Below are 27406 nucleotides of genomic sequence, written 5' to 3' on the forward strand. Positions count from 1 at the left end.
AGATCAGGTGGGTCTCGAGAGCTCCCCTGTGGTAAAGGAGGAAAGGAGGAGGAGGGGTGGATGGGGGGCTTTTTTGGAAAATGAAGATAAGGGATTAGTTCTAGCTAGGCTACTTATAGTGAGTTTGGATTAATCTGATTGGCTTACTAATGAATGTAGATGGGTAGCCAGCTGCAGTCATTCATATCACATGCTCCTCTCGAAATTAGTTTGTAAAACTTCACTTTGTGAATGGGTTATCATTAAAGCAAACAAAAGTTGCTTCATGTGGTGTCGAAAACTTCCAAATAATTTTTACTTCAAAATAATAATAAAAAATTTAAATAAAAGAACAAATCATTATGTATGTATGTATGTATGTATGTCTGTCTGTCTGTCTGTATGTATGTATGTATGTATGTATGTATGTATGTATGTATGTATGTATGTATAAACACATGTATCAATAAAAAGTTTGTGGTCAGTTGGATTTTTAAATGTTTTAAAATAGGCTCATCCTGCTCACCAAGGCTGCATTTATTTCATCAAAAATACAGTACAACAAAATTGTGAAATGTAATTGAACTATAAAATAGCTGTTCAAAAGTAGTTTATCATTTCATTTAAGAATTTATTCCAGTGACTGTAATGATGGATTTTCAGCTTTATTACTCCAGTCTTCAGAGTCCCACGATTCTTCAGAAATCACTCTAATATTAATTATTATTATTATTATTATATTATTAATGTAATAGTAATAAAAGCAATAATGACTGCAGTAATAATTTCAATTGAAACAAGAAAACAATTATTTAAAAACGATATAAATATTTAATAATTAAACCATTTTTTATATTAAATAAATGCCACCTTCACGAGCAGAATCATTTAATTAAAAAATATAAAAAAACTGACCGATAGTGTTTGTTTGTATGTATGTATATATGTATGTATGTATGTGAGTATGTATGTATGTATGTACATATGTATGTATGTATGTTTGTATGCTTGGATGTATAGGGTTGAAAGCATTTTTCCATGGGCTTACTAATTTTTCTGCTGGTTTATGGTGCTCAGGTTTTCTTGTTAACCTGTTTATCTTTGAAGTGTTTTTAAGCTATCCTGTTTGCCTTGTCAGATCTGTCAAATCTTGTCCTGTGTGTGCCGATCATACATTCATGAACAGATAAGTATTAACAAAGATAATGTGACAAATAAACTTTTTCTGCTCATATCTAACATGATTATTTTTTTATAAAGATACCAACAACTGCAGGAAACTGGAAGAGCAGAACGTTTGCCAGACGTTAATTAATCATTTTAAGCCAGATACGCTAAATTGGCTGTAGTGTTTGTGTGCATGTCTGTGTCCTCCAGGTTGTGGGTTAAACATTGGGTAAAACATATATATAAATATATGTAAATATATACATATATATAAATATCCATTTGTTTATATATATATATATATATATATATATATATATATATATATATATATATATATATTAGTGTGGTTAGACATTTAAAAAAATCTAAAATTTCTTAAGAAAACAATACTTGTGTATTTGTTAATCTATGTTTATGTACTTATAATAAATATATGTATTAATATTACGTATTTATCCGTATTAGGCAGTTCTTTTGTCTTTATCTATTTTATCTATTAATTAACTAATTTTACTTTTACTTATTTTACTTAATTTTAATTTGACTATTTTTAACTTTGAAAATATGTAAATACACATAAAATAAACATTTCTTATTTATTCATAAAGTTAACGAACATTTGATTGCTTTTTACCAGTAACATCACAATAAATTAAAAAATTGAATTAAAAAGTATACTAAATGTTTTAAATGTACCCATTAAAAATAATATCATCAGATGTTTCATAATTTCATCATTAAACAACATTAAATGCTTAGTGTGACTTTTAAAAAAGATAAAGCTATGAGCTGTGACGAACTAAACTAGGCCACCTTATAGCACCAGCAGTTAAAAAAAGAAACACTACATCTAAAACAAAGCCTTATGTTGACAAAGCATGTTCTCCCCAGAGAAGCGGCAGGTTGTTGCTTTTGTAGCATCACTAACAGCCTGTAAGCTGCAAGAATACAGATTGTGCTCTCAAGGGGAGAAAGACAATGAAATTCAGCAAGTGTTTGAAAATAAAACAAGCAAAAGATAGTGCCTCGGGCACGGTCCTACATCAATCTGACACCAAAAAACACAACTTCATTTAGATGATCTGCTGATAAAACAACAGTGATGTTTCAACATAAGAAAGCAAACATTTACAGAGCCAAGAAAAACACAGAGTTCTCAATGAGTTCGCTAACTAGCAAATGTGCTCAGGATTGTCACATCAATGCATTACAGTTTTGCTGAACTTGAAACAATAAAACAATATGTGACTGCATCAATGTGGCTGGATTTGGAATGTGTTTTTATTAGCTTAGATTAATATAAGCTAAATATTAGACTATAGACTAAATATTATTTCCTGCCAGATGAACAGATTTAAAGTGCACCAAAAAAAAAAAAAAATCATAATTTACTCATACTTTACTTCTACCAAGCATGGTTGAGAACACAACAATTGAAAAAAATATATATATTAGAAAACTTTACCATTGACTTCAATAGTCGTTAAAATATAACAATGGAAGTTAGTGGTTACAGGCTTGCAGAATTAAGATTTTGGGGTGAAATGTCTCTTCAAGTATTTCTTTCCTATGTTTAAAAACATTTCCTTAACATTTTAATCTACTTTGCCACAATAAGGGCTGCTTATTTCAAATGGTGGCACTTCTGGTTGAAAATAAGTAAACAATAATTAACAGTAGTTTAAAAAGTAATGCCCAGACTAAGAAATTTCAAGTTCTTCAAATATATTGCTGTTATTTGGATGTAGATTTTATTAGCATTTTGTGCGTTTGAAGTTGGAGGATCTAAAGCCTTTGCATGTGTTCCATGTTTTAACTGTTGCCATTTGTTACATTGGAAGGAAACATTATAAGGAATGCACAGGGGAATGGCTGCTAATCAAATATAAGAAAAAAAGCAATGAAATATTAAAATCTTATTATAATTCAGTTAGAGTATTGTTTTGATCCTGTCAGATGTTTGATCCACTTTTATGTATTATAGAATGAAACCTGTAAACTAGAAATTCTGCAATAACAATATTAAATGCAAATTGTTTAAAACAAATACTCTGAAAAGGTCTTAGATGTATGAACGTGGATTAGTCTCAATAATGATTCACACAAAGAACCCTATGTACTCAAGCATAGTTAAAGTCAGAAGCAAAATACTTCATTAACCTGGGGTCACCACAGCAGAATGAACCGCCAACTTATCCAGCATATGTTTTATGCAGCGGATGGCCTTTCAGCTGCAACCCATCACTGGGACCCATACACACTCATACACTATAGAGAATTTAGCTTACGCAATTCCCCTATACCGCATGTCTTTGGACTTGTGGGGGAAACTGGATCACCTGAAGGAAACCCATGTGAACACGGGAAGTACATGCAAACTCCATACAGAAACGACAACTGACCCTGCCAAGGCTCGAATCAGCGACCTTCTTGCTGTGAGGCGAACATGCTACCCACTGCAAAACTATGACGCCCATCAAAATACTTATTGCTTTGTGAATTTTGCAATGCATGTGTATAATTTTTTGTACTATATGATAGGGTACAGTTGGAGACAACTTTAGCCCTCCTGTGAAATTGTCTTTTTTGTTTTTTTGTCTTGCTCTAAGTGCTGTTTAACAGATTTTTTTTCATCACATTTTTAAAAACTAAAATAGTTTTGACCTAATTTCTAATTTCTAATCACTAATTTCTTTTGTCTTTGCCACGTTGCCAGTACAGAATATTTTACTAGATGTTTCACAACATACTAGTATGCTGCTTAAAGTGTAGTTTAAAGGATTAACTAGGCTAATTAGGTTAACTAGGCATGTTGGGTTAGTTAGATAATCATTGGATAACAGTTATTCATTCTGTGGCACATAAAAAAGGGCTTAATATAATATATTGGTATATAATATTAATCATATTATTAACATTTGTATATTATAAAATATTCTAAAACGTGCCCCATAGGGTTTTTGAGACTGTCTAAAGCAGTGTTTCTTAACCACGATCCTGGAGGATCACCGACACTGCATGTTTCTGATATCTCCTTAGTCTGTCACACACATTACAGGCCTTTCAGTCTCAGTGTTTTTGGTTAAGGAGACATGAAAAATGTGCAGACCTGGAGGTCCTACAGGAACGTGGTTGAGAAACACTGGTTTAAAATATACACTGCACCCTCATGTGGATTGTTAAAAAAAAAACTGCAAAAAAAGTAGTCCAGTACATAAATTAATTGTCGGTTCTCAAAAACGTAGTCCTGAGCAAATTTTTAATGAGCTTGGTTGTTTTTAATTGCAGCCAAACTTAAATAAATATGAAAAATAAAGAAATAAAGAAAGAAAAAAATAGAAATTAACAGGGAATACTGTGAAAATGTCCTTGCTATGTTAACCATCACTTGGGAAACATTAGAATAACTCTGATTTATAATTATTTCACAGGAAGGCTAAACATTTTGTCTTCAACTGTAGGTTCCATTGCATGAAAACTCTTTGGGGCAAGCCTGCCTTCATACTGCCACCACTGTATACCCAAAGTCTAAATGATAAAGAAAACAGAAAATAATGAAGGTATATTTTTAGTTTTACTGTCAAGCCTGTAATAAGTTTTTCATCCACATTTACATTTGTTTTTGTTTTTTTCTAACTCTGCAATTGTTTAGACAAAGTCTTTACATGACATCTATCATCATTTCATGAACATGAGGTCAAGTCTGTGAGAATAAACACATGAAATCACCTTGCATCCGCCAGTGTTGCCCTGACAACAGCCCATGCTGCAACAAAGACGGCAGGAACACCTGAAATCAAACAGAGCGAGGGAAAGTGTGTTTCAGTACAATGTTTGACAATTGACAAGTGATAAAGTGACTAGTGTAAGTCACTTTGGAAAGAAGTGTCTGCTAAATGACAAGTAAATAACCATACAGACAGTTGTAACATTATAACGTCACCCTAGCTGGGTTTCCATCATAATGTTAAACAAATCTTTTTGCAGTTCACAAAAAGAAAAAAACTAAACAAATGCTAATTAGGGGAATTTACATCAAGTCGTTCGAGCAGCTGGCTATAGTTTTGGTGACCAGCTAATCAACAGTAAATAAAGTAAGATACATGGAGAAATTTGATTAGTCATGTGGATGTAATGTTCACTAAGTCAAAATTTATTTGGCAAATGCATTTCCATTAGGGCTGAACAATATACTGAAATGTTATCATTACCGCGATAAAAGTACTAAAGATTAGAAATGCAATAGATTAATGCAACAGAAAAGTATATGCTATAGGTTAATATTTTATATTCATTTTATATATATATATATATATATATATATATATATATATATATATATATATATATATATATATATATATATATATATATATATATAATTTTTTATTATTATTATTTACAATTTTTAAATATTTTTTATATATGTATATTGTCATGTTTATGTTAGGTTTTATTTAAGCTTTCATTCATTCCTTTTCTTTTTGGCTTAGTCCCTTTATTAATCCGGGGTCGCCACAGCCGAATGAACCGCCAACTTAACCAGCATGTTTTACGCAGCAGATGCCCTTCCAACATATCACTGGGAAACATGCATACACACATAATCACACACATATACTATGATCAGTTTTAGCAGACGCATACCCAATTCACCTATAGCGCATGTCTTTGTACTTGTGGGGGAAACCGAAGCACCCGGAGGAAACCAACGTGAACGCAGGAAGAACATGCAAACTCCACACAGAAATGCCAACTGACCCAACCGAGGCTCGAAACAGTGCCCTTTTTGCAGTGAGGCGATCATGCTACCCACTGCAGCACCGCGTCACCTATTTGAGTTTTCCTTATTTTGATTTAAATATTTGGAATTTTATTTTATTACATTAATTAAATAAACTCTGAATTAAAATCATTCGTTTTATGATCAGAATTTTAGCCTCTCGTCTCGTTTATGATGGCAGCGACATTTTCATTACGCAGTACCTGTCAGTTAAGGTCAGAGAGGCGAGACGGGCATACAACGATGTCTGTGGTCAGCTCATCCAAAGAGGAGTTTGTTTTGTTATGCACTACCCTGCTAATCTTTATTTCAACATTAATGGATCAGACTATTCTTTCCACTGCGCACAAGATGCAAAGGCGTTTCTCAATGGACTGGACTAGCAAACAATTTTTATGAACGGCCGAGAGGAGCACAGTGTTCCATTTGTTTACACGGGATAAACACACGAAAAGACGGATGTTAAAGACTCTCGCTCCTCAGTAAAATACTTTTTCACCAACATTTTTTTACTCGCGTTGGGTTGATGTGATCTACATTTAACGGTAGTGTGTGTGTGTGTGTGTGTGTGTGTGTGTGTCTGTGTGTGAGAGAGAGAGAGTGGGTGGGTGACTGTGTGTCAGTCTGAATGCATGTCTGTGTATGCATGTGCGCGTGCGCAGACACACACACGCAGAATTTGCACGATGGGAGTGGGGAGGTATGATAGTTACTCTCCATCCTTCGGTGTGATGTGGCTATCTTTTTTCACGTTCTCCGTACATTTGCATTTAAGGTTAGTTGTGTGGGTGGGAGGGATTTATCTAACCATGTTTGTATTTGATTTTGATAAAAGGGTGGGGTGGTTAGTTTTTGTTTTTCTGTGTTTTTTATTGTTCATCATATTGACCGTTCTCTGTGTTGCTCTGACAACCCAAAACCATTTCACATTAGGACTTTCTCTTTATTATGCCTGTTTTGATATGTTATTAACATTTGTTTATGAGTGATATAAAACTGATTAGCCTTAATGTAAAAGGCATTAATCACGTTGTTAAAAGGCAAAAACGTATCTCTTTTTTTTTTCGAAAAGAGAAATGTCAGATTGCCCTGCTACAAGAAACCTTCTGTCTGATATAGAGCATATGAAACTGCATAGAAATTGAGTTGGCCAAGTTTTCTTTTCCTCTTATAAATCTAATAGTAGAGGAGTTGCCATTCTTCTTCATAAAAATATTTCCTTTAAATTTGAAAAATCAGTAACAGATAATGAAGGTCGATACGTACTTCTTTCAGGTTTTCTGTATGGGGAACATGTGTTGATTGGTTGTATTTATGCTCCTACAATATATGAGCCTCATTTTTTTTTCTAAATTACTGGCTGACATCTTCTCTTTTTCATGTTCTCTAACACTCTTTGGAGGGGATTTCAATTGCGTTCTTAACCCATCCATAGATAGATCCCCCCAAAGAGATATCAGACTAAAGAAAAGTGTTAGGCTTTTAGAATTTTGCAAGGATCTGGAACTGTTTGACGTTTGGAGATTATCACATATGAAGGAGAAAAATTAAACTTTTTACTCTCAGCCTCATCAATCTTTCTCACGGATTGATTTATTCTTAATATCGCAGGGGTTATTGGACAGAACAAAGGACTGTTCTATTGGGATTAGAACTTTATCTGACCAATCCCCTATCGCAATGATTGTTTGTCCACCTTATAAAGATCCATATAGTAGACAGTGGCGGCTTAATCCTTCATTAATGAGCTATCCTGAATTTACACAATTTCTCAAACAGCAGTAGAAAACCTTTATAGAAATTAACAAAACTCCAGAAATCAATTCGTCAGTTTTATGGGAGACAGCGAAAGCAAACTTAAGAGGTGCAATTATATCTTACACCTCAGCCAAAAAGAAAACAGCAATGCAAAGTATAGCGGAACTTGAAAGTAAAATTTAGATTCTGGAAAGAGATTTTAAATTTTCACCTTCCAGAGGCCTGTCCCAACAACTTAATACAGCCCGCTCTGCTCTAGATCAGCTGTTAACTAAGAAGGTTGAAACATCTCTTTTCTTTGCCAGACATAGACTCTATGAGTCAGGTAATAAACCTGGTCGTCTTTTTTGCTTGTCTAGCTAGGGGAAGGACAGAAACTAATGTAATTTCATCCTTAAAAGACACCTCTGGGACTCATAGATTTGAAAACAAATGCATAAACAAAATTATGAAAGAATATTATCAAAATCTTTACTTATCAGAATGTCAATCAACAGAGCAAAGGACAAACGATTTCCTTAATGACATTAGACTCCCCTCTCTCACAGCAGAAGAGCAAGCGGATCTTTGTAGGCCTGCTACAGAAGAGGAAGTTTTCCATTCTAAAAATTTGCTAAAAGGAGGGAAGGCCCCTGGGCCAGATGGTTTCTGCCCAGAATTCTATTAAAAAATGGGTAAAGAAATAGTAGGAATACTTACCGAAATGTTTGCAAATTCATTTAAAATTGGTCACCTCCCACCCACTTTAAATTTAGCAAATATTTCTTTAATTCTTAAAAAAAAAAAAATCACCTGATGAATGTAGTTCATATAGACCTATTAACTTAATTGGTGTCGATGCCAAGATACTTTCTAAGCTGCTGGCCAGGAGACTCGAGGTAGTTCACCCCAACCTTACAAACCCAGACCAGACTTGCTTTATACATAAGCGCTTCTCTATCACAAATATAAGGAGACTTATCAATGTTATACAGTACACCAATCAACAAAACTATAAAGCAATCTCTGTATCTTTAGATGCAGAGAAAGCTTTTGATATGGTTGAGTGGAGTTACTTGTTTGAAACTCTGCATAGATTCGGTATAAAGGGAGAATTTCTAAAATGGATTCAAACGATCTATCACTCCCCCATGTCTTGCATTATTACTAAGGGTCTACGGTCAGATCCTTTTCCACATGCTAGGGGCACCAGGCAGGGCTGCCCACTGAGCCCTCTTCTATTTGCATTGGCTCTGGAACCTCTAGCAGGAGCTATCAGACAGAATAAAAATATAAAGGGTATATCAATGAAGAGTTGTGAACATAAAATTGCACTTTATGCAGATGATATTCTGCTGTTTTTATCATCACCTGAAACATCTATACCAACAACACTATCATTATTTGAAGAATTTAGTTTAATTTCTGGCTACAAAATTAACTTTAATAAATCAGAAGCATTGCCATAAGGTAATTTCGATACTGAATCTACAGTAAATTTTCCTTTTAAATGGTCAAAATCTGGATTTGACTATCTCAGAAATAAAGTGTCAACTGACTTAAATCAACAATGGAAATTCAATTATGCCACAATTGTTCAAACGGTCAAAAAAGACTTAAATCGCTGGCAAGCCCTGCCCCTTTCACTCTTTGGTAGAATAAGCTTAATAGAGATGAATATTCTCCCCCGACTGTTATACCCTCTTCAAATGACACCCTTATGGTTAAGCAGGAAAGCCTCTGCCCAGCTTGAAAGTGCTTTTTCTAGATTTATATGGAATGGCAAAAAACCTAGACAAAAGATTAAATCTCTGCAGATGCCAACAGAGCTGGGTGGATAAGCTCTGCCTAATATCTTATATTACAATTGGGCTTGCCATGCCAGACTAATTTGGGAATGGTTCAGATCTTACTATGACCTATGCCCTAGTGTGGATTCCTGGGCCTGCTCCCCACTATCTGTCTGGAGTTTGTTTGCTTGTCCCCACAAGTATAAAGAGACAGTGAAGAAAAATAAAATACTTTAGAGCTCCATTAAAGTTTATGTTAAAACCAATTTATTTGAATCAGGACTTTGTCCATGGCATAGATTCACCTCTCTTCAAAACATGGTACATAAAAGGAATTCACATTCTATCTGACTTGTTCCAGGATGACTCTTTAATGTCCTTCCAACAATTACAAAAAAAATTTGATCTCCCTAACCAACATCACTTTGGATATCTGCAAGTTCGTCACTATGTTATGTCAAAACAAAAACAAATACCAGATACACTAGCACTTAATAGTTTGGAAAGCTTTCTTGCTAACACAACAAATGCTGTCCATTTTATTTCTAGATTTTACTCTTGTGAACACAGTGGCCCATAAGTGGGAGGAAGACCTGTGTAATGTTTATATAGATGATGACTGGCAAGAGGCTTTAAGGTGTTTTACATCCACTTTTATTTGTAATCGACTTAGAGAGACCCAATATAAGATTTTACAGAGGCTGCATATAACACCATTATTGAATAAAATAGATCCCTCTATACCAGCTCTTTGTGTTAAGTGTCATACAGAGCTTGGAACATACTTTCATTGTTTCTGGAAGTGCAATCTCATTTCAAGATTCTGGAACTTTGTTGCGTATGAAATTAGTACAATTTTTAAGATCAAATAAAAAAAAAAAAATCCCGGTCTTTTTCTTTTGGGACTCCCTTCTAAAACACAAGCAATGTCATTGACCCTTGACACCAAAGGTTAATTGCTACTTATTGTGTACTTGTTGTGTGTGCATCCTTATTAGATGGATAAAAAAACACTCCCCCACTGTGACACAATGGTACAGAGAGATTTTTGCAGTTTTGCCCCATGAGAGGCTTTCAGCTGTGCTTAATGACAACATACAAATTTTTCAAAATATATGGTTTCCTTTTATAGATCACTTGCCCTCACATGTAAGGGAAATAGTTTTGTGTGTTAATTAGGTTTTTGTTTTGTAGAGGAGGGTTGTTGGAGGCTCAGAGAATGGTCTTTTGTTTTTTGTTTGTTAATTTTGTTGTTTTTATTTTCTTTTGTTCTGTTCTAATGTTCTTTTTTCAAATGACATGTCCATATTATAGGAATGTGCTGTGATGAGGAAAATATATATTTAGTTTTGTGTGTCTTTCCAGAGACTATATTACTAATTGGTTGCCAATATTGATACTTATATATAGTATGACGTTTCCCTTTTTTTTCTCTTTCCATTACCTCTATCTATCTGCTGGCTTGTTTTTAAGGATTACTACAATTCCTACAATTCTTTGCACACTTTTGTAAAACTTGCCTTTGACTATGTCTGTAAAAGCACATTGTACAGTTTTTTAAAAACTTTAAATAAACATGTTTAAAAAAAAAAAAAAAAGTAAAACTGTTTTGCCAAGTTAAGCAATTTTGAATCAGAATTTTAACATCACTCTTTTCTCGTGTGATACTTTAAAATGTGCATTAGCACAGTGTGATTAAAACTTTTACTTTGATTGAAACCCAGTATTGAAACAAGACAAAGCAAGTTTTCTTGCTAAAGTGTTGTTTAAACAAGCAAATCTGTCATTATTTCCCTAAACAAGATTATTAATTTGTGCACCTTTTAAGAATAGATATCAGAACATTGGATGATGTCTTATACAAAATTCTTGTTTTTTTTAAAGGCTTATACAGAGGAGATTTTTGGAAATCTCTTTGCATTAATTTGAATATACAACAAACAGCCAGTAAAGAGATACATTTTTACAACTTTTTGTAGAATAAAATGTTATATAATCAGTCAAATAATGTATTAACATATACTTCAGTAAAAAAACAGATGACAGATATGCATAAAATATGAAGATGTGTGCATGTGCTGCTAAAGTGAAGATTTATGGCTTTTTATTGGCTTTAAAAATATGTTTTGCAATTGAAATCCACCAACATACATTTCAAAAGTATGATTAAAAAAGCAATAAAAGTGTAGTTGGATGTTTTCTTTGCATTTAACTTTTTTAATTAAACTTTTTTAATTAAAAAAATCATAAAAAAGCACAAAAAAAAACTCAAAATTCACAGGTGCATGAAAAAAGTCAGTTTTTGCCTTGACATTGCATCTCTTTGTATTAAATACACTATACAAACAAGAAATCAAGGCATTCTGAGTTCCTAATTTAGCATGCACAAAAGTAAAGCCGAATAAATGGTGTGGAAAAAAGATAACAGCATGTAAAGGGATTTTTTAAAGTGTTAAGACATTTTAGGGAGGAACTGAAGCATGACTCTAAACCTTTAACGCCTCACCAGGGGATCAAGAGCGCCTGCGGAGACTTGCTCTCATAGATGGATATCCTGCGGAGTAATCATGATAAAAACGATGCTTGTTTACTTATTGCCAATGGACTGTTTTTATTCCAAACACTGGACAGGAAGCGCGTCTGTTCTGGCTGGAGTGTTAGAAAACCTGATTGAATATTTCAGATCTTACAAAATTATTATTATTTCAGACTATAAACGCTTTGCCTCAATGCACAATCAGTCTTTGGGATTGAAAACTAAAAGCTAAAAACTCATTTCGATTCTGATCATGTCAAAGTTTCCACATGCCCTTCATTATACACACAAGTAAACAAAAAATCAAGTCTTTGGTGACTTTTTGTCAGTAATAAATATTTATATGCATATCTCAACATCACCAGATCTTGTTTTTTACCCTTGGTTGAATTGGCATATCACTGAGCAAGATAAGTATATGATTGATACGCATATCAATCTGCAAATAAAAGATAGTAGGGGTGTGCAATGTTAAATATATTACATATTATATCCTTGTATCCTTAAAATGCAAAAAAATAAAAATAAAAAGAAGATGAAGGTTTGTTAGATCGGAATTTAGATTTTTTATGTAATCTTACCATTTAAATTGCCTCTATTGTCACGGTTGTAAGTGTGTGTGCTCACTTCTGGTTTTGTCTGTGGTATTGTCACATGCTTATGTTTTGCTTTCTCCCCGCACATTGTTGTGGCATGTCAGTGTTGTTATGGTCACGTGGTTTATTGATCACAGCTGTTCTGATCAGCCACTCAGCTGTGGCTAATTTTTTTAGCTGTGGCAGTTTTTTGTTACATTGTCAGTTTGTTACTGTTAGATCATGTTACTTTGTGCCTTGTCAGGACTTTCGGTGGGCTTACTCTGCTTATCTGTTCCATAAACCAAGCTTAAAGAATAAGCCAGGCTTATTTTGGTTCGGCAGGTTTATTAATGGCGGATTCGGTTTCATAAATCAAATTTACGATAGTTCAAACTCAGTATACTATGGAAACTTATGCTGGGAAACTAGCCTGGTCACTAGCCTGGTCCGTGGCAGGTTAACACTCAGGCTAAGTCAAGTTCAAGCTTAATCAATGTTAACATTCGCCTGCCGTAATTTGATGCTATTTTATTTCACCTAACCTTTTGATAATGATTAAAACTTTAGTCACTTAATTGTAAATTGATATACCAAACATCTTTAAGGGTGACGCAGTGGCGCAGTGGGTAGCACGTTCGCCTCACAGCAAGAAGGTCGCTGGTTCGATCCTCGGCTCAGTTGGCGTTTCTGTGTGGAGTTTGCATGTTCTCCCTGCGTTCGCGTGGGTTTCCTCCGGGTACTATGGTTTCCCCCACAGTCCAAAGACATGCGGTACAGGTGAATTGGGTAAGCTAAATTGTCCTTAGTGTGTGTACTGTATGTGTGTATGTTTCCCAGAGATGGGTTGCGGCTGGAAGGGCATCCGCTGCGTAAAAACTAGCTGTATAGTTGGCGGTTCATTCCGCTGTGGCGACCCCAGATTAATAAAGGGACTAAGCCGACAAGAAAATGAATGAATCAAACATCTTTAACAATAGAATGATATATACATTTAAATTAAAATAAGTTTTTGCAAACAAAACATACAAACTACAACATTGACTCTTGATACTTAATATTTTTCCCCAACATATTAATTTGGGTGTGCTAATTTTTGGACTGAGATCTTCAGTTTATTTGTTGCTAGATTAGTTTCAAATTCTGCTTTGACACTGAATATTCTAATGTATATGCACATATAATTATAAAGCATTCTGTAGAACATAATAGTTTAAATTATTGATCTGTGAGGGGTGTTCTTTGCTATATACTCTGGAATAGCCTTCCTGATAACGTCTGAGGCTCAGACACAATCTTGCAGTTCAAACCTAGATTAAAGACCAATCTTTTTAGTAAAGCATACACTCAGTGCATCACTTTGTGGTATGATACATGAATGTGCTTCACACAAGTTTCTTCATCTTATTCATATACACTATGAACAGCAGCTACGCTAATTACTTTATTCTCTATTTCCACCTGGGGATACTCATCCAGAGGTCCTCAGACCACACAGCGCCACTGATTCGATCCAAGACCAGTGACAAGATGATCCCAAGGTTTCCATATCCTGGATCAGGCCGTATCCTGAGCAGCTACTGTGGTGGTCATGGAGGACTGGATAGCATGAGACTGATTCTTGTGACGCTCCAGGGACAGACGGCTCAGCTTCCTGCCTCCAGCACTTAAACTGCAGCTCTGCACAAGGCGTTTGGCCAGTGGAGAAATGGTCATGCCCATCTGAGCCTGGTTCTCTCAAGGTTTTTTTTTTCTTCACTTTCGCCAATTGGTGAAGTTTTTTCCTTGCCGCTGTCACCACTGGCTTGCATAGTTCGGCATCTGTAGGACTGCGCATCGAGGGATTTAATCTTCAGTGTTTTGTAGTGATTATTAAACCACACTGAACTGAACTGAACTGAACTTAAACTCTAAAAACTGAACTACACTGTTTCAATTTTCTATGATCTTTTATGTGAAGCTGCTTTGACACAATCTACATTGTAAAAGCGCTAGACAAATAAAGGTGAATTGTTGAAAAGAAGCTGAAAGCAGCATTGTGCAGCGGTTTCTGCAGCAAATTAAAAATTCCACCACTTGTGTGTACACAGCTCTTGCCCTTATTTTAAACTTAATGTGCTAAAGTTAAGTACATTTTGTATGTTACAGTGAGCCTGCAATGCATTCAAATTTTTTCTTGCAAGCAAAAATTGACAAAAAGTGTGCATTCTCACTAACTCACTCTCTCTCTCGCACGATGCGCGTAGTCAAGCAGAATTTCAATGTACTGTGACAAATATTTAATTTAACGTTAATAGGCCTAGATAATGGTCTATTTTTTGTTGAGACGATGTGCAATTTTATGTCAGCTTCTCTCTTGCTTTGTTGCAAGCTGTAGTGTTTGATTATTATGTTTAAATAATTATATGTTTAAAACAAACGTGGTTCATTCGCTGTGAACAGCTGTGTCTCATTTTAAAGCTCTTTAAGTTCTCGTAGCTGCTATGGTAGCACACAACATAATCGATGCATCTATGCTCGGCCTTCAGGGTTTCGGGACAGTAAGGTGCATGAGCGTCTAGATTATTTAAACTGAACTCAAATTAGTTAGATCAAATGATCTTCAACTTGCTGTTATGGAATTAATGTGAGCATGGATGTTTAGTTCGGCTCATTAATGTCAGGGTTTTTGACTTTAATCACAGCTTTTCTTAACCACTTATTTGAAACAGCCCCCTGGTCTGTTTGCCTGGTTATCGGCTGACCTCTGGACACTATGGGCTCATATTTTGCCACGTTTTGTGAAGTCTTGTTTACACTGCTGTTGGGCTCTATTACTCTATTATTTTTGACCACTGGTCAATAAACACACTTGCATCTTGGATTCATATCAGTTGTATTATTATTTTTGTAAGCGTAAAACATTTACTATCCACTAGAACAAACACTAAAAAGAACTAAAACCCAATTTACACAGTGAAAAATATATAAGGTTACAAATGAATATCAAATATTGGACAATATTTAACTTCTATTAAATTATATCATTCCACACAAGCATATTATATTACACACAAGCATCATATCACCAATACTAGAGCAAAAGTTCACCATAATTTAAAAAGACATGGGCGAACAAAGTCATGTTAGCTGGCACACAGAATTGTTCATGGAGCTTTTTATGATTAGAGTTGAACCACTGAAGTCACAAGGAATGTTTTGACAATGTTTTTGGCTCCTTTTCTGGACTTTGATCTTGTGATCGCGGCTGTCTATAGAAGATGAGAGAGCATTTGTATTTCATCTAAAATATCTTAATAATTTGTGCACTGAAGACGAATGAAGTTCTCAGGGGTTTTGGCCTTATAGCCAGACCTCAGACTGATAGCTGATGGTTTGAAAACTTGAAAGTCAGCTCACGATGCTATTTGCCTGACAGGCTAACCAATCAATCACCTTTCTTTTTGTGCCACGTCATGTTTTCCAACCCCTACTGTAGTTGTAAAACATTCACAAAATAACAGCCTGGCCGGCACGCAACCATGCATCATTCATTCACAAAGGTTTTTTAAAAGTTTGAAAGTTTTTTATTTTATTTTATTTTATTTTATCAGATCAGTTAGCAGATAGACTGGTCAAGATTGCTGCACACTTAAATCCTGTATATTTAATATGGATGCTATAATGCTTGTTATAATATTGAACCATTCGGTATGAAATCCACACTTCAATACGTATATGAATAATGCTGTTTTTTGGTTTTGAATTAAAATTAAAACCAAGTATTTTGCATTTCTTTATTTTCTCTTAGAACTGGCTCTGTGCATGTTAGAATTCATGTATGTCCATATGAGTAATATGTCCCATCAGTGAGCATTAAAGTAGAAAACTTAAAAAAGTTTCAACAGAATATTAAAGTGTGAGCCACATGTTAGAGTCTGAGCACACTTGGTCCAGAAGCCCATAACCAAAACTCATACAAAGTGTGGAAAATCTGATAAGTGCATCATCTGAACAGGCAAATAATAATTTCGATGCGCAAATTAGGTCTTGGTTCTTAGCAGCAAGACTCAGTTATGACCAATATTTATGTCCATCTGTTTAACTCGATGAGCATTCAATCATTTATGCCTTTGAATGTAAACATTTGAGAATTGTGTTGTCTGAAACTGTTATTGTGCTGCATCTTTCAGTAAAAATATCTTATTCCTGCCGTCTGTGTTTTTAACATTAACCAAAACACAAAAGATAATGAAATCAATTTTGGCTGAAAAGCTAGCTCAGTAATGATTAGCATTTATTTAATAAATTACAATGAAGATAATATGCAATAATCCGTGTTATATTTGATTATATTTTTCAGTTTATGTAACTGACAATAACTGTTAGATACATGAAAAACCTGAAAGGCACTGTTTATTTTAGTAGTATCTTTGCTATGTTGTATTCATTTTGTATCATAGACAGACGCCTTAGTTTTTCAAGACTTTTTTTGTGATTTTTTGCAATAAAAATGACTGAGTTTATAGGGATAATTCCCAGAAATGTGTGGAAAATTTTGCGCTTAAAATATATTTATAAACATAAAAATTATCTTATTTACCCTATTAGGTGGCCTAGTATTTTAGGTGTGCAATCTGACATGACAATGCATTTTTATTTTGGTCTCTTGTCAAGACAAGATCTAAAACAGTAGGGATTAAGCCCAAGGAAGGTTTTATAGCTCTTATTTTTATCAACAAACTTTTTCTCTCTCTCAGAATTCACTTCCCGCAGCATCTGACATCATGTACAGTACCTAACACATAGGAAATGCGTTATGGCTTCCCCTACCGTAATACACCTATACATAGATTGCTGTCTTAGGGCAGTATTTTCTATTGTTAAATGCAGGGAAGAGTTTTTGCACCACAGGATGTTTAATCGCATCTTTGCATTGCCTTCAAATGTCAATTACATGTGCTTCATCCACATCTGCTTACTGCACAGACTGCAAAACCATCCCCTCCTTCCATGGAATGTAATGATTGAGAGGTATATGTCACTTTTCGAGAGACACTCAGATACATCACGTGCGCTGCGTATGCAACATCTATTAAGTCATGTAGAACAATTCATTACAAACTGAAATAAATATATTTTGATTAAATGGTTGGGAATTGGATGTTTTATTAGCCTATTTACATTTTTTTGTTATTATTTTGCATTTAATTAAGAATTTTGCAGGATCACAAAAATCTGCGACTTGATTTTGTGTTGGATTGCAGAAATTGTGAAAAACAAGGGGGGTCTGTGTAGAGGTTATTGTTTGCTTATAGAGGTTTTTTGACACTAGGCTTGAGCGGTACTATGGTAATATGGTATACTGCGGGATCTAAAAATAGCAATGGTGTCAGTTTCAATACTGTTATACCGTCATAAAAACAATGCACTTTAATAGGAGACAAGTATAAATATTATTTATTATTATATTATTTTATTATTTAAATATTATTTATTTATTAAATTTATTTATTATTTATTATTTATTTATTAAATTTATTTATTAAATAATAAATATTATTTATTTATTGCCTACAAATGCGTATGCGTGATTGTCATCATGGGATAGTGTGGAGGAGAGAGGGAGAGGTGAGGTGAGGTGAGGTGGCGAGTCGCTCACCAAGTGACCTGCAGATTGGCAGTATTTCCGAATGAGAAGGGAGATGTGGTATATACGAACTAGAGGTCTGCATTCCCGCTGCTGCACAACGGGAGCCGACCAGATTTCTTGTGGTGCGGGAATAAATTTCTGAATAAAGCGCGGGAGCGGTCGGTAACTCTGGTGTAATTTGAGAGGGAGCGCAGTCTAACAATTTCGCTCCCAAGCGAGCGATATGTGTGTGTGTGTGTGTGTGTGTGTGTGTGTGTGTGTGTGTGTGTGTGTGTGTGTGTGTGTGTGTGTGTGTGTGTGTGTGTGTGTGTGTGTGTGTTTGTGGACATCTGAGGCTGAGACTAAATGAGGTTGGGACAATTAATAACAATTTTCATTTTTGAGTAAACAAACCATTAAATAATTTATTTTAGACTAAAATATGCTTCTAAAACCCATAATAAAAATGTTATTGAACAAATATTTCCATGTATTTGTTTTAACAGGCATATTTACTCTAGAGTGTTTCATGGACTAAATGGAAAATGTTGCTTCACATTGATGAGATACAAGGTTGAACCGCAGAGCAAGCAAGATCATATCATGCATATCAAGCAGTAAAAGTGCCAGGCTCCGAGGGTGAGCATGTCAATCGGGTGCCCTTCTCTCAGGCGGCAGTTCCCATGGCGATGATGGGGTAACTGTGGGAGTCTGGGATTATCGTGTTGAAATAATGTGTGCCTTGACTCAGACTACAATCTCTGTGTGATAGTGGAGAAGTAGAGGATTTCTCATGCTTTAACTAGCACACATCACGCTGTTTTTGATCTAGCATGACAATCTGCTTGTGATTATGACATCTGAAATATCAAGAATAAGTGAGCTTGAAGTCTAAAATTACATTTAACTACAATTTATGAATATCCTACTGACTTTTTTTATTAAAGGAACCATTTTTTTATCATTAACTCATAAGTATGGTGTTGTAAGATTGAAGTTCCTCAATGTAAAGCACAAATAAAACATTTTGAGGAATATTCATTAAATAATAATGGTTTTAATTATTTTTTATATATTTTATACAACCAAACAATTTAAGGGCCAAGATTTGCCAGGCACCAGAAAGATAAATAAAAACTGACCTAAAATAGTTTATAGAACTCACAGTACAATCTACAGTAGAAGCACAGCACTTGTATAGGAGTTCATATATGTACTCTAATAAAAGTGTTGTGCTTGCATATTAGTTTTGCATAAGGAACACTATTTTTATTTGCTCTCTCACATATATTTAAACCAGATTTTGAATGTTTACTTGAAAGGCAAAAATCGTAAAAATATATATTTTCCATGAGTTCTTATTAGAACCGATGCGATCCCAATACTGTGCTGTTTTTATTTTTTTATTTTAACCTAATAGTTTCTATAGTTCTGGTGCTCAAATAATACCTTTTTAAGTAAAAATAACAGACCTATAAGCCCACTGTATATGATAGATGGCACAATCTAACTAAAAACATGATGCTTGCTATTAACTATTGGCTACATTAATTGAGCATTCGTTATGACATTGATCTGATCTGTTGTGGTCCAGCTTATGTTTCCTTGTTTTTAATATTAGGATATTTCTTTAAAATCTGTACCTCTATTGACCATAATCATTGGTAAAAGAAGCTGCCTTTTAGTAAAGCATGATATTTTCCTGCAGGTTTGAAGCAAACTAAACTAAACTGCCTGAGGCCAGTTTTACTTAATAAACATTCCCTCGCCTAAACTTGACTAGAGTGCGATGGAGTAACTGAAAGCATGACTAAACAATCATTTTTTTTATGTTTGGTATAATTTGTTGGTTCTTTTAATGTATTTTTGAAGGTAAGTTATCCACAAAATAAACAAGAATATTTGAGGTGAAGTTCAAAACAAGATCCGCTTAAAGGTCTGTTGAATAAAATATTAATATAAATAAAATGACAGTGAAATATTCACAGTTTCAGAGTAGCCTATATTAGGCTAAATAACTTTATGTTAATGACAATTCATATGCTTCGGGCCATCAGCTTCACTTTTATTAATTTAATCAACTACTTTAACCATAATGAGCCAGGCTTTCCAAACTATTAGCAGCATGTAATGTATTCACCTCGAAAGAATAAACTCAGTCAGAAGGAAAAGAGAACATAAACTCTTTATGAGAATAATTTTACGGAGCGGCGCACGTCGCTTCTGCGCAACCAGTGTGCTTGATAAAGTGCTTGATGCATCACTGAGACACAGCAGGCAGCCCTCCAGTATCTGCAGACACTTTCAAAACTGAGCAGCACAAAGGGAAGAATACAGAGCTAAATGCTTTTCTCCACTGATTATTAAAACTAACAGGAACAAATAGTATTGGGGAGTTTTTCATGTTGTCATGAACGTGACACACAGTTTGAATAGTGAAAGAATGGAGAATGATTGACAAGCGCAGCGGCGGGAAGTGTTGAACGGAACATAAATTTAACCATGTGAATATTCATTTGTACTTCACATTAAGAGATATGGTAGGCCTACATTACACATTTCCAGTGCCTTATAATAGGCTACCTTTGTGACTTTTATTGACTTATAAATTACACAGGATATAGCGCACGCGCAAGATCAAATTTGGATCAGTGCCAGATTGCAGCAAAAATATGCGGTATCAAACCAATATCCGAGTATCGGAATTGGTGCATCCCTATTATTAACCATTAATAAAATAAAAATCAATTTTTGAGAATTTGATATGAAAAGTAAATTAATTTATTCATTTTCTTTTCAGCTTAGTCCTTTTTATTAATCTGGGGTCGCCACAGTGGAATGAAACGTCAACTTATCCACGACTTATTTTTTACGCAGAGGATGGCCTTCTAGCCACAACCCATCACTGGGAAACATCCATTCACACTTATTCACACACACACACACACTATGGACAATTTTAGTGTACCCAATTCACCTGTACCACATGTCTTTGGACTTTGGGGGAAACTGGAGTGCCCGGAGGAAACCAAGGAGAAAGCAGGAAGAAAATGCAAACTCCACACAGAAATGCCAACTGACCCAGCCGAGGCTCGAACTAGCGACCTTCTTGCTGAGAGGCAACAACACTACCTACTGCGCCACCGTGTTGCATGAAAATTTTTTTTTAAAATATATACCACTGTACTGCAATTGAACTCTTTAGTTATATTAATGTTATCAGCATATGTTTGTTAATAATACAAAAAAATCAAGTAAAAATTCAGTATTCAGTTTATCAAATCAATACATTGGTCCCTCATTTTTTACAGGAGTTACATTCTACAAATAACCTACAATAGATGAAATTTGTGAAGTAGCCCATTTTGTTTTTTACAATAATCATAGATGTATTAAGCTTGTAAAACCTCTCACTGCAAAATTTATACACTTTTCTCAGTCAGAGATAAACACTGTCACACTTTTCTCTCTTGTTTTAACACTCTGAAAGATCAAACCTTCGTAGAAAAATAAGTTCAGAATTATAGAATGCAACCAAAGGTCAAAACCATGATCTTTATTTATTCCATATAGCTCCCTACAGATTAGTAACTTCTACCTTACTTTAGAATGTCCAAAAGTTCAACTTTTTGTGCGATGTTTGGCATCTTATTCTACCTTTAGGGTGTTAGCACAGGTACCTTTGATAGTACAGAATGTTTCGTTGACATTGCTAGTGATCGAAGATTTATGTAAATATGGCAAGCTGAACAAATTCTGTATTGTACAGAAGACACGGCATAGAGGAGATTTATCTACAGCCAGTCAGGATGCAGATCACAATGCACCAAACAGGACACAGAACACAATACGCTGTAAAAAGAAAAAGAAAAAGAAAAAAAAGCATGTCAAATTACAAGAACAAAATCAGTAAAACTTTGAGGCCATGAAAGCTGAACCGCATTATAGCAAGGGATCACTGTTTTATTATTTATATTATCGTTTTTAAGTAATACTGTAAATAGTTTTACATATTTTTATTTTATTTTAAATTTTAATAACAATGCTGTGTTTTTGTTAAGTTTATTAGTTTTTATATATGTATATTATCATTTTTGCTTTTGGTTTTAATTCCTTTTTAGTTATTTTGAATTCAATGAAATGCAAAGTATAAATATTTCCTTGGCAACCAGATGAAATCTAATAAAAGTAGTTTTTTTTATACATTCTATTTGTAATAATTATATTTATTTCTAGTAATATAAATATTAATAAAAGTAAAAATTTGATAGTTTTATGATTACAGTTTAAGCTTAAATAACACCAGGGTATTCCCTATCTGATAAACTCCTTTTCCATAAAACAGACACACGCAAGCATGTTTGGTGGTTTAATGGACTCTCCGTAGGTGTAATGTATTTTATGAAGTAAAAACTTAATAATATATGACCCTTCTCAGCCTGTGATTGTCAAAACATGCCATTAAGCCTTGTTTTTTAAGAGTTAAGAACTATAAGGATGCGCCTTCTTAAAAGCACCACAATGTAGCTACACCAAGGATTTACCCATGTCATTATACAAACTTCTGTCCCGGTAAATCACCAATACCAGTGCACACAGACACACGGTTTTAAAAAATCATTAAGCGATTAGTACAAATGTCCTATTTTTGTCTGAAACAATTTTACGACTAACATTTCCTTAGTAATAATAAGTATTGCATCACACAGCATGCTTCATTTACTGTTCCTTAGCAATAGTTCCATCAAAAAAGAAAAAAAATCCTTTATGTAACACATCTTCATCGACCCTTTATTACAGCTTTCAAAAGAAAGCATTAAGGCTATTACTGCGTCACTCCTAAGCAGTCATATAAAAATTCCTCTCATTAAGATTACATTAAGACCACCAACATGACATCATCGTGTAGTTCCTGCGCAGACAAAACCCAAAGGTCATTAATAAGCCATGCCGAACACATTGACGCGAATGTACTGAGGAGCCGCTCATAGAACAGGGAATCTACATATCAAAGGTGCCTCCATCTCTGCCCTTCCAGTAGCAACACATCAAACACCAATGACAAATAAATAAAGAACACTTCAACTTGAAACCACTTGAAAAGGAAGCAAACCTCTACAAACAAACTGCAGTGCACTTTTGTGATATGTGAGTGTATGAAAACTGCTTGCTATAAATAATAGCTGATTGGTTTCCATGTAGACATTTCTCAACGGAATATGTAAGAAATGAATATGTCGAAGGCTGCTTCATGTCTGAGGGGTACATGTGTGTGTTTTACAATATTGAGCAAAAGAAATAAAGTAAAATTGCTTTCCTGGGTAAACAAAGCTTTAGAGTTGTGGAATACATGTGGAATGGACAGTTATATTCCTGGTAATTAAACACAATTAAGTGAATGTTGAGAACAGTTCTGTTGTCAAAAATCCTGTAAATTAAAAAATAACATTTTAGATGTTAGTATCGGTATGTTAGTCATAAGGATATTTATAAGGGAAATTACCGTCTTTCATTTTGATATTGGGCCATAAGTTAAAAACTGTGCTTTCTGATTTTAAACACTTTTTTTCAATTCACCTTAAAGCATAAAGAAGAACCCGCCAGGTAAACTTAAGCCTTGGTCGAATCACATGTTTTCCTTTATGTAGGGTGTCGTGGGGGGTTGTAAATGATAAATGGGCATTGTGACACAAGATTCAATTGTTTTTTCTTGTGTAATGTGGCATAGTTCACAAAACCGATACCATGTTTGCAACGTCTCACTACACCATCGCTGTAAGTTTAGCATGTTCAATTTTGAACCCTGGACAAAAGGAGCACATAGTTTCTCAGTTATATCCGCAGATGCTGCTGTTAATCCGTGGGTCAGGTAATCAAAAAACAGGCAGCATATTTACTTATGGGTGGGTTTCGGGTTGATAAGATCAATCATTGATTTTGCAAACTTTAACTACTTTCTTTAAATTTCAACGTGTTGTAAGCAATTTTATCTGACAGCCTGGCACAAATATGCAGACATCTCCATTCTCACAAGCAGACTTCTTTCAGCCTTCTGAGTTTCTTTTTCCAAGGTTATCTGGAAAGACGTTCAGTGCTGCTAATACATTGTAAAAGCCTGTCTTGCTAAATCAAATTACTAGATTACACAAATTACACAGAAACCAGAAATGGATGATTTTGTCATTAAAAATGAAAATAGTTTATTATAAGTTTTTCTGAAACTGTGAATATTTCACTTTAATTTTATTTAGGCTAGATTTTATTTTATTTAACAAACCAGTTTGTGTTTGGCGCAGAAGCATGTAGCGGACAGGTTATTCAGCATTCCACCTCAGTTTGTTATTCTTTATTCTTGGTGATCTAGTAGACAACTGACCAAATACATTGAATTTAAGTTACACTAAAGAAAATTTGTTTCAAAAAGATATTTTTCCAAGACAAATAAATGAATTATGTTTTCCACTACTCGAGTATGGGTGAATGATTTGTTTCACTCCATGCAAAATAAGGTTTTTATTTCATGTGACCTCATGAAAAAAGGTACTGTTTATATGCTTTCAGTTTTTATACATTTCTAATAGTTTCTAAAGGCAGATGGTTTACATCATTATTAAAATAAAATAATTAGCAATGGCCTTATATGTATTTATTATAGTTTTACAACTTTACTTGGATTTTGATTTAAAGAAAAACCAAAGTAATTCAAGTAATTCATGGTCTAAAAAAACTTTTACCTTTGAGAGAATAAATTTTTTTCTTTAACAGAATAAATATTTAGATTAATAATTTTTTTTTTCATTTTCAACCAGGTCAAAACTATAATTTAAGGGTCACTTATAAATTTAGCTGTAAAAAATTACAGAATTCTTTTTTAGCATGGTACAAAGCAAGACTGGTTCGAGCCTTGGCGGCGTCAGTTGGCATTTCTGTGCAGAGTTTGCATGTTCTTCCCGTGTTCATGTGGCTTTCTTCCGGGTGCTCCGGTTTCCCCCACAGTCCAAAGACATGTGCTATAGGTGAATTGGGTAAGCTAAATTGTCTGTAGTGTATGTGTGTGATTGAGTGTGTATGAAAGTTTTCGCTAAGTAAAACATATGCTGGATAAGTTGACGGTTCACTAAGCCAAAAAGAAAATGAATGAATGAATTAATGAATGAATAAAAGCAAGACTAACTTTGATCTAAGGGTTAAAAAGATTGTTGTCAACATGTCTCTATTTAAAAAAAATATATTTTTACTTTGTGTGAATATAATTTTTTTCTTAACCACAATAAATATTTCTAATTTAGAATAAATAAAATTTTATTGTTTCGAAAACTTTTTAATTACTTATTATACAAAATATTATACAGAATACTACATATTTAAAGTAGTGTCCCCTAAAACAGTGACAAAAAATGCATTAACAGTAGAAGATATAAACATCAAAAGCTTGCAGTTTGTGCCTATGGACTAAATGGATCAACAATTGTTTTGACATCGCCTCATACTTCAGCTTCTCATTAAATCTTCTGACCAATCAAATGCTCTATAGCAGGCATGTCCAAACACGTTCCTGGAGGGCCGGTGTCCTGCATATTTTAGTTTCAATTCAAATTAAACACACCTGAACCAGCTAATCAAGCTCTTCTAGGTATACTAGAAACCTCCAGGGAGGTGTGTTGAACGAAGTTAGAGCTAAACTATGCAGGATACCGGCCCTCTAGGACCGAGTTTGGACACTATAGTATAAGACATGCCCATTTCATGACTCTCTCACTGGTAGAGCTGTGATAAATACCAAATGCTATTGGCTGTTTTTTTTTTAAAGGGGAGGAGCTACTCTATGTCCTGCCCTGTCTTGTGGTTGAGTTAAGATTACGTCAAAAATCTAATAAAAAAAGCACATTTCAAAGCACTTCATGGAACCTTTAAAGCAGTTGTAGCAACTTTTTAATATATTTAGTCACACTGTTCAAACAGGGAGGGTAATGAGAAATGATGGAATGAGACCTTGTTAATATTTAGGATGCAAACATCCCTGCAAGTTATTGCATCACTGTCAAGGTTTAACTGGCTGGGATGCTGGATATGCCAAGCTCATTAAATCACCCATTAGAGGGAAAAATAAAAATAAAAACACAAGTGTTTAATTTGTGAACGTTTATATTTTTTTTTTTTTAAAAGGAATGTGTAATGAGCAGCATGATTTAAGACGATGATATCATTTTAATTAACAGACAGGATATTTAATTGCATGTGATGGTGGGGTGGTTCGAGACACCCTTTTTTCAGTGTCTGTACTCTCAGCCTTACTAAAATTATAATCATATTTGAACAATCTGGCGAGAGCTGCTTCCTCAAAAAAAGTTTAAGTTTTCACATTTCACAAATCTTGACAGTTTACTTCAAAGCGATTTTAAGCCATTTAGGCACAATGCAACCGTGAAAGAGAAGTCAATTCGGTACTCGAGGGCTGAGACAGATAGATGCACGCACACTAAATGAACTGCTTCTCGAGCAAATACGCACACAATTATGTCCAAAAGTCCATCAAGCAAAGCATTTATGTAAACTAGGGCTGACAATGTGGCCAAAAAAGGTTTGGAATTGGGTTATACTGCATTTCAAGGTTCAAGGCATTTTAAAAATGTTATACTGCATTTTCAAAAAGTTAGATCCTATTTTGATCCCACTTTAACATTTCCTGTAAATTTTGCTGTAGATTTAGTTCATTTCAATAACAGTATTCTTAGTTTTAGGTTAGTTTTCATTTTGTAAACACATTTCTAGTTTGTTTATATTTGTAGCACTGTGCTACGTCTGACAGATTGCACTATTACGTCTTTTTTTTCTTTTCCTTCTTTTAAAACCTGTTTTAACACATGTTAATCTGTTTTTATCTGTTTTTAATAATTTTATTCTTTGTTGTTTTATTTTCTTATACGTGTTTCGTTTAGTCCGGTTTATGTAAAGCAATTTGAGTTACCATTGTGTATGAAATGTGTTATATAAATAAACTTTATATAGCCTTGCCGATATGTTTAGTTTTGGTTTTAGTTATTTCAACAGGACACATCCAGTGTAGACTGAAGTTTGGTGCTTGCACAGCTTACAATAACTTTTGTACAGACCTCTTAGAAATAAAAGTAAAATGATAGTAGAATGAATTATTATTTAATAGTAGAATAAACACCAAGTCCAAAACCACAAAAATGCAACTTAAAAAAAGTAAGAATTTAGAAG

General features: G+C 34.3%; 1 protein-coding gene across 6 annotated transcripts in view; it reads right to left on the reverse strand.

Annotated features, from left to right (window-relative positions):
* The window catches only part of pth2ra (parathyroid hormone 2 receptor a), a 199896-nt gene that overhangs the window by 40145 nt on the left and 132345 nt on the right, over positions 1-27406 (reverse strand). For all 6 annotated transcript variants that reach the window (XM_073911588.1, XM_073911590.1, NM_131377.1 and 3 more), the window contains 1 exon segment: positions 4879-4939. In XM_073911588.1, the coding sequence (XP_073767689.1) occupies positions 4879-4939 (61 nt within the window).

Source organism: Danio rerio, chromosome 9, assembly GCF_049306965.1.
Source record: "Danio rerio strain Tuebingen ecotype United States chromosome 9, GRCz12tu, whole genome shotgun sequence".
In the NCBI taxonomy this organism is placed as follows: Eukaryota; Metazoa; Chordata; class Actinopteri; order Cypriniformes; family Danionidae; genus Danio; species Danio rerio.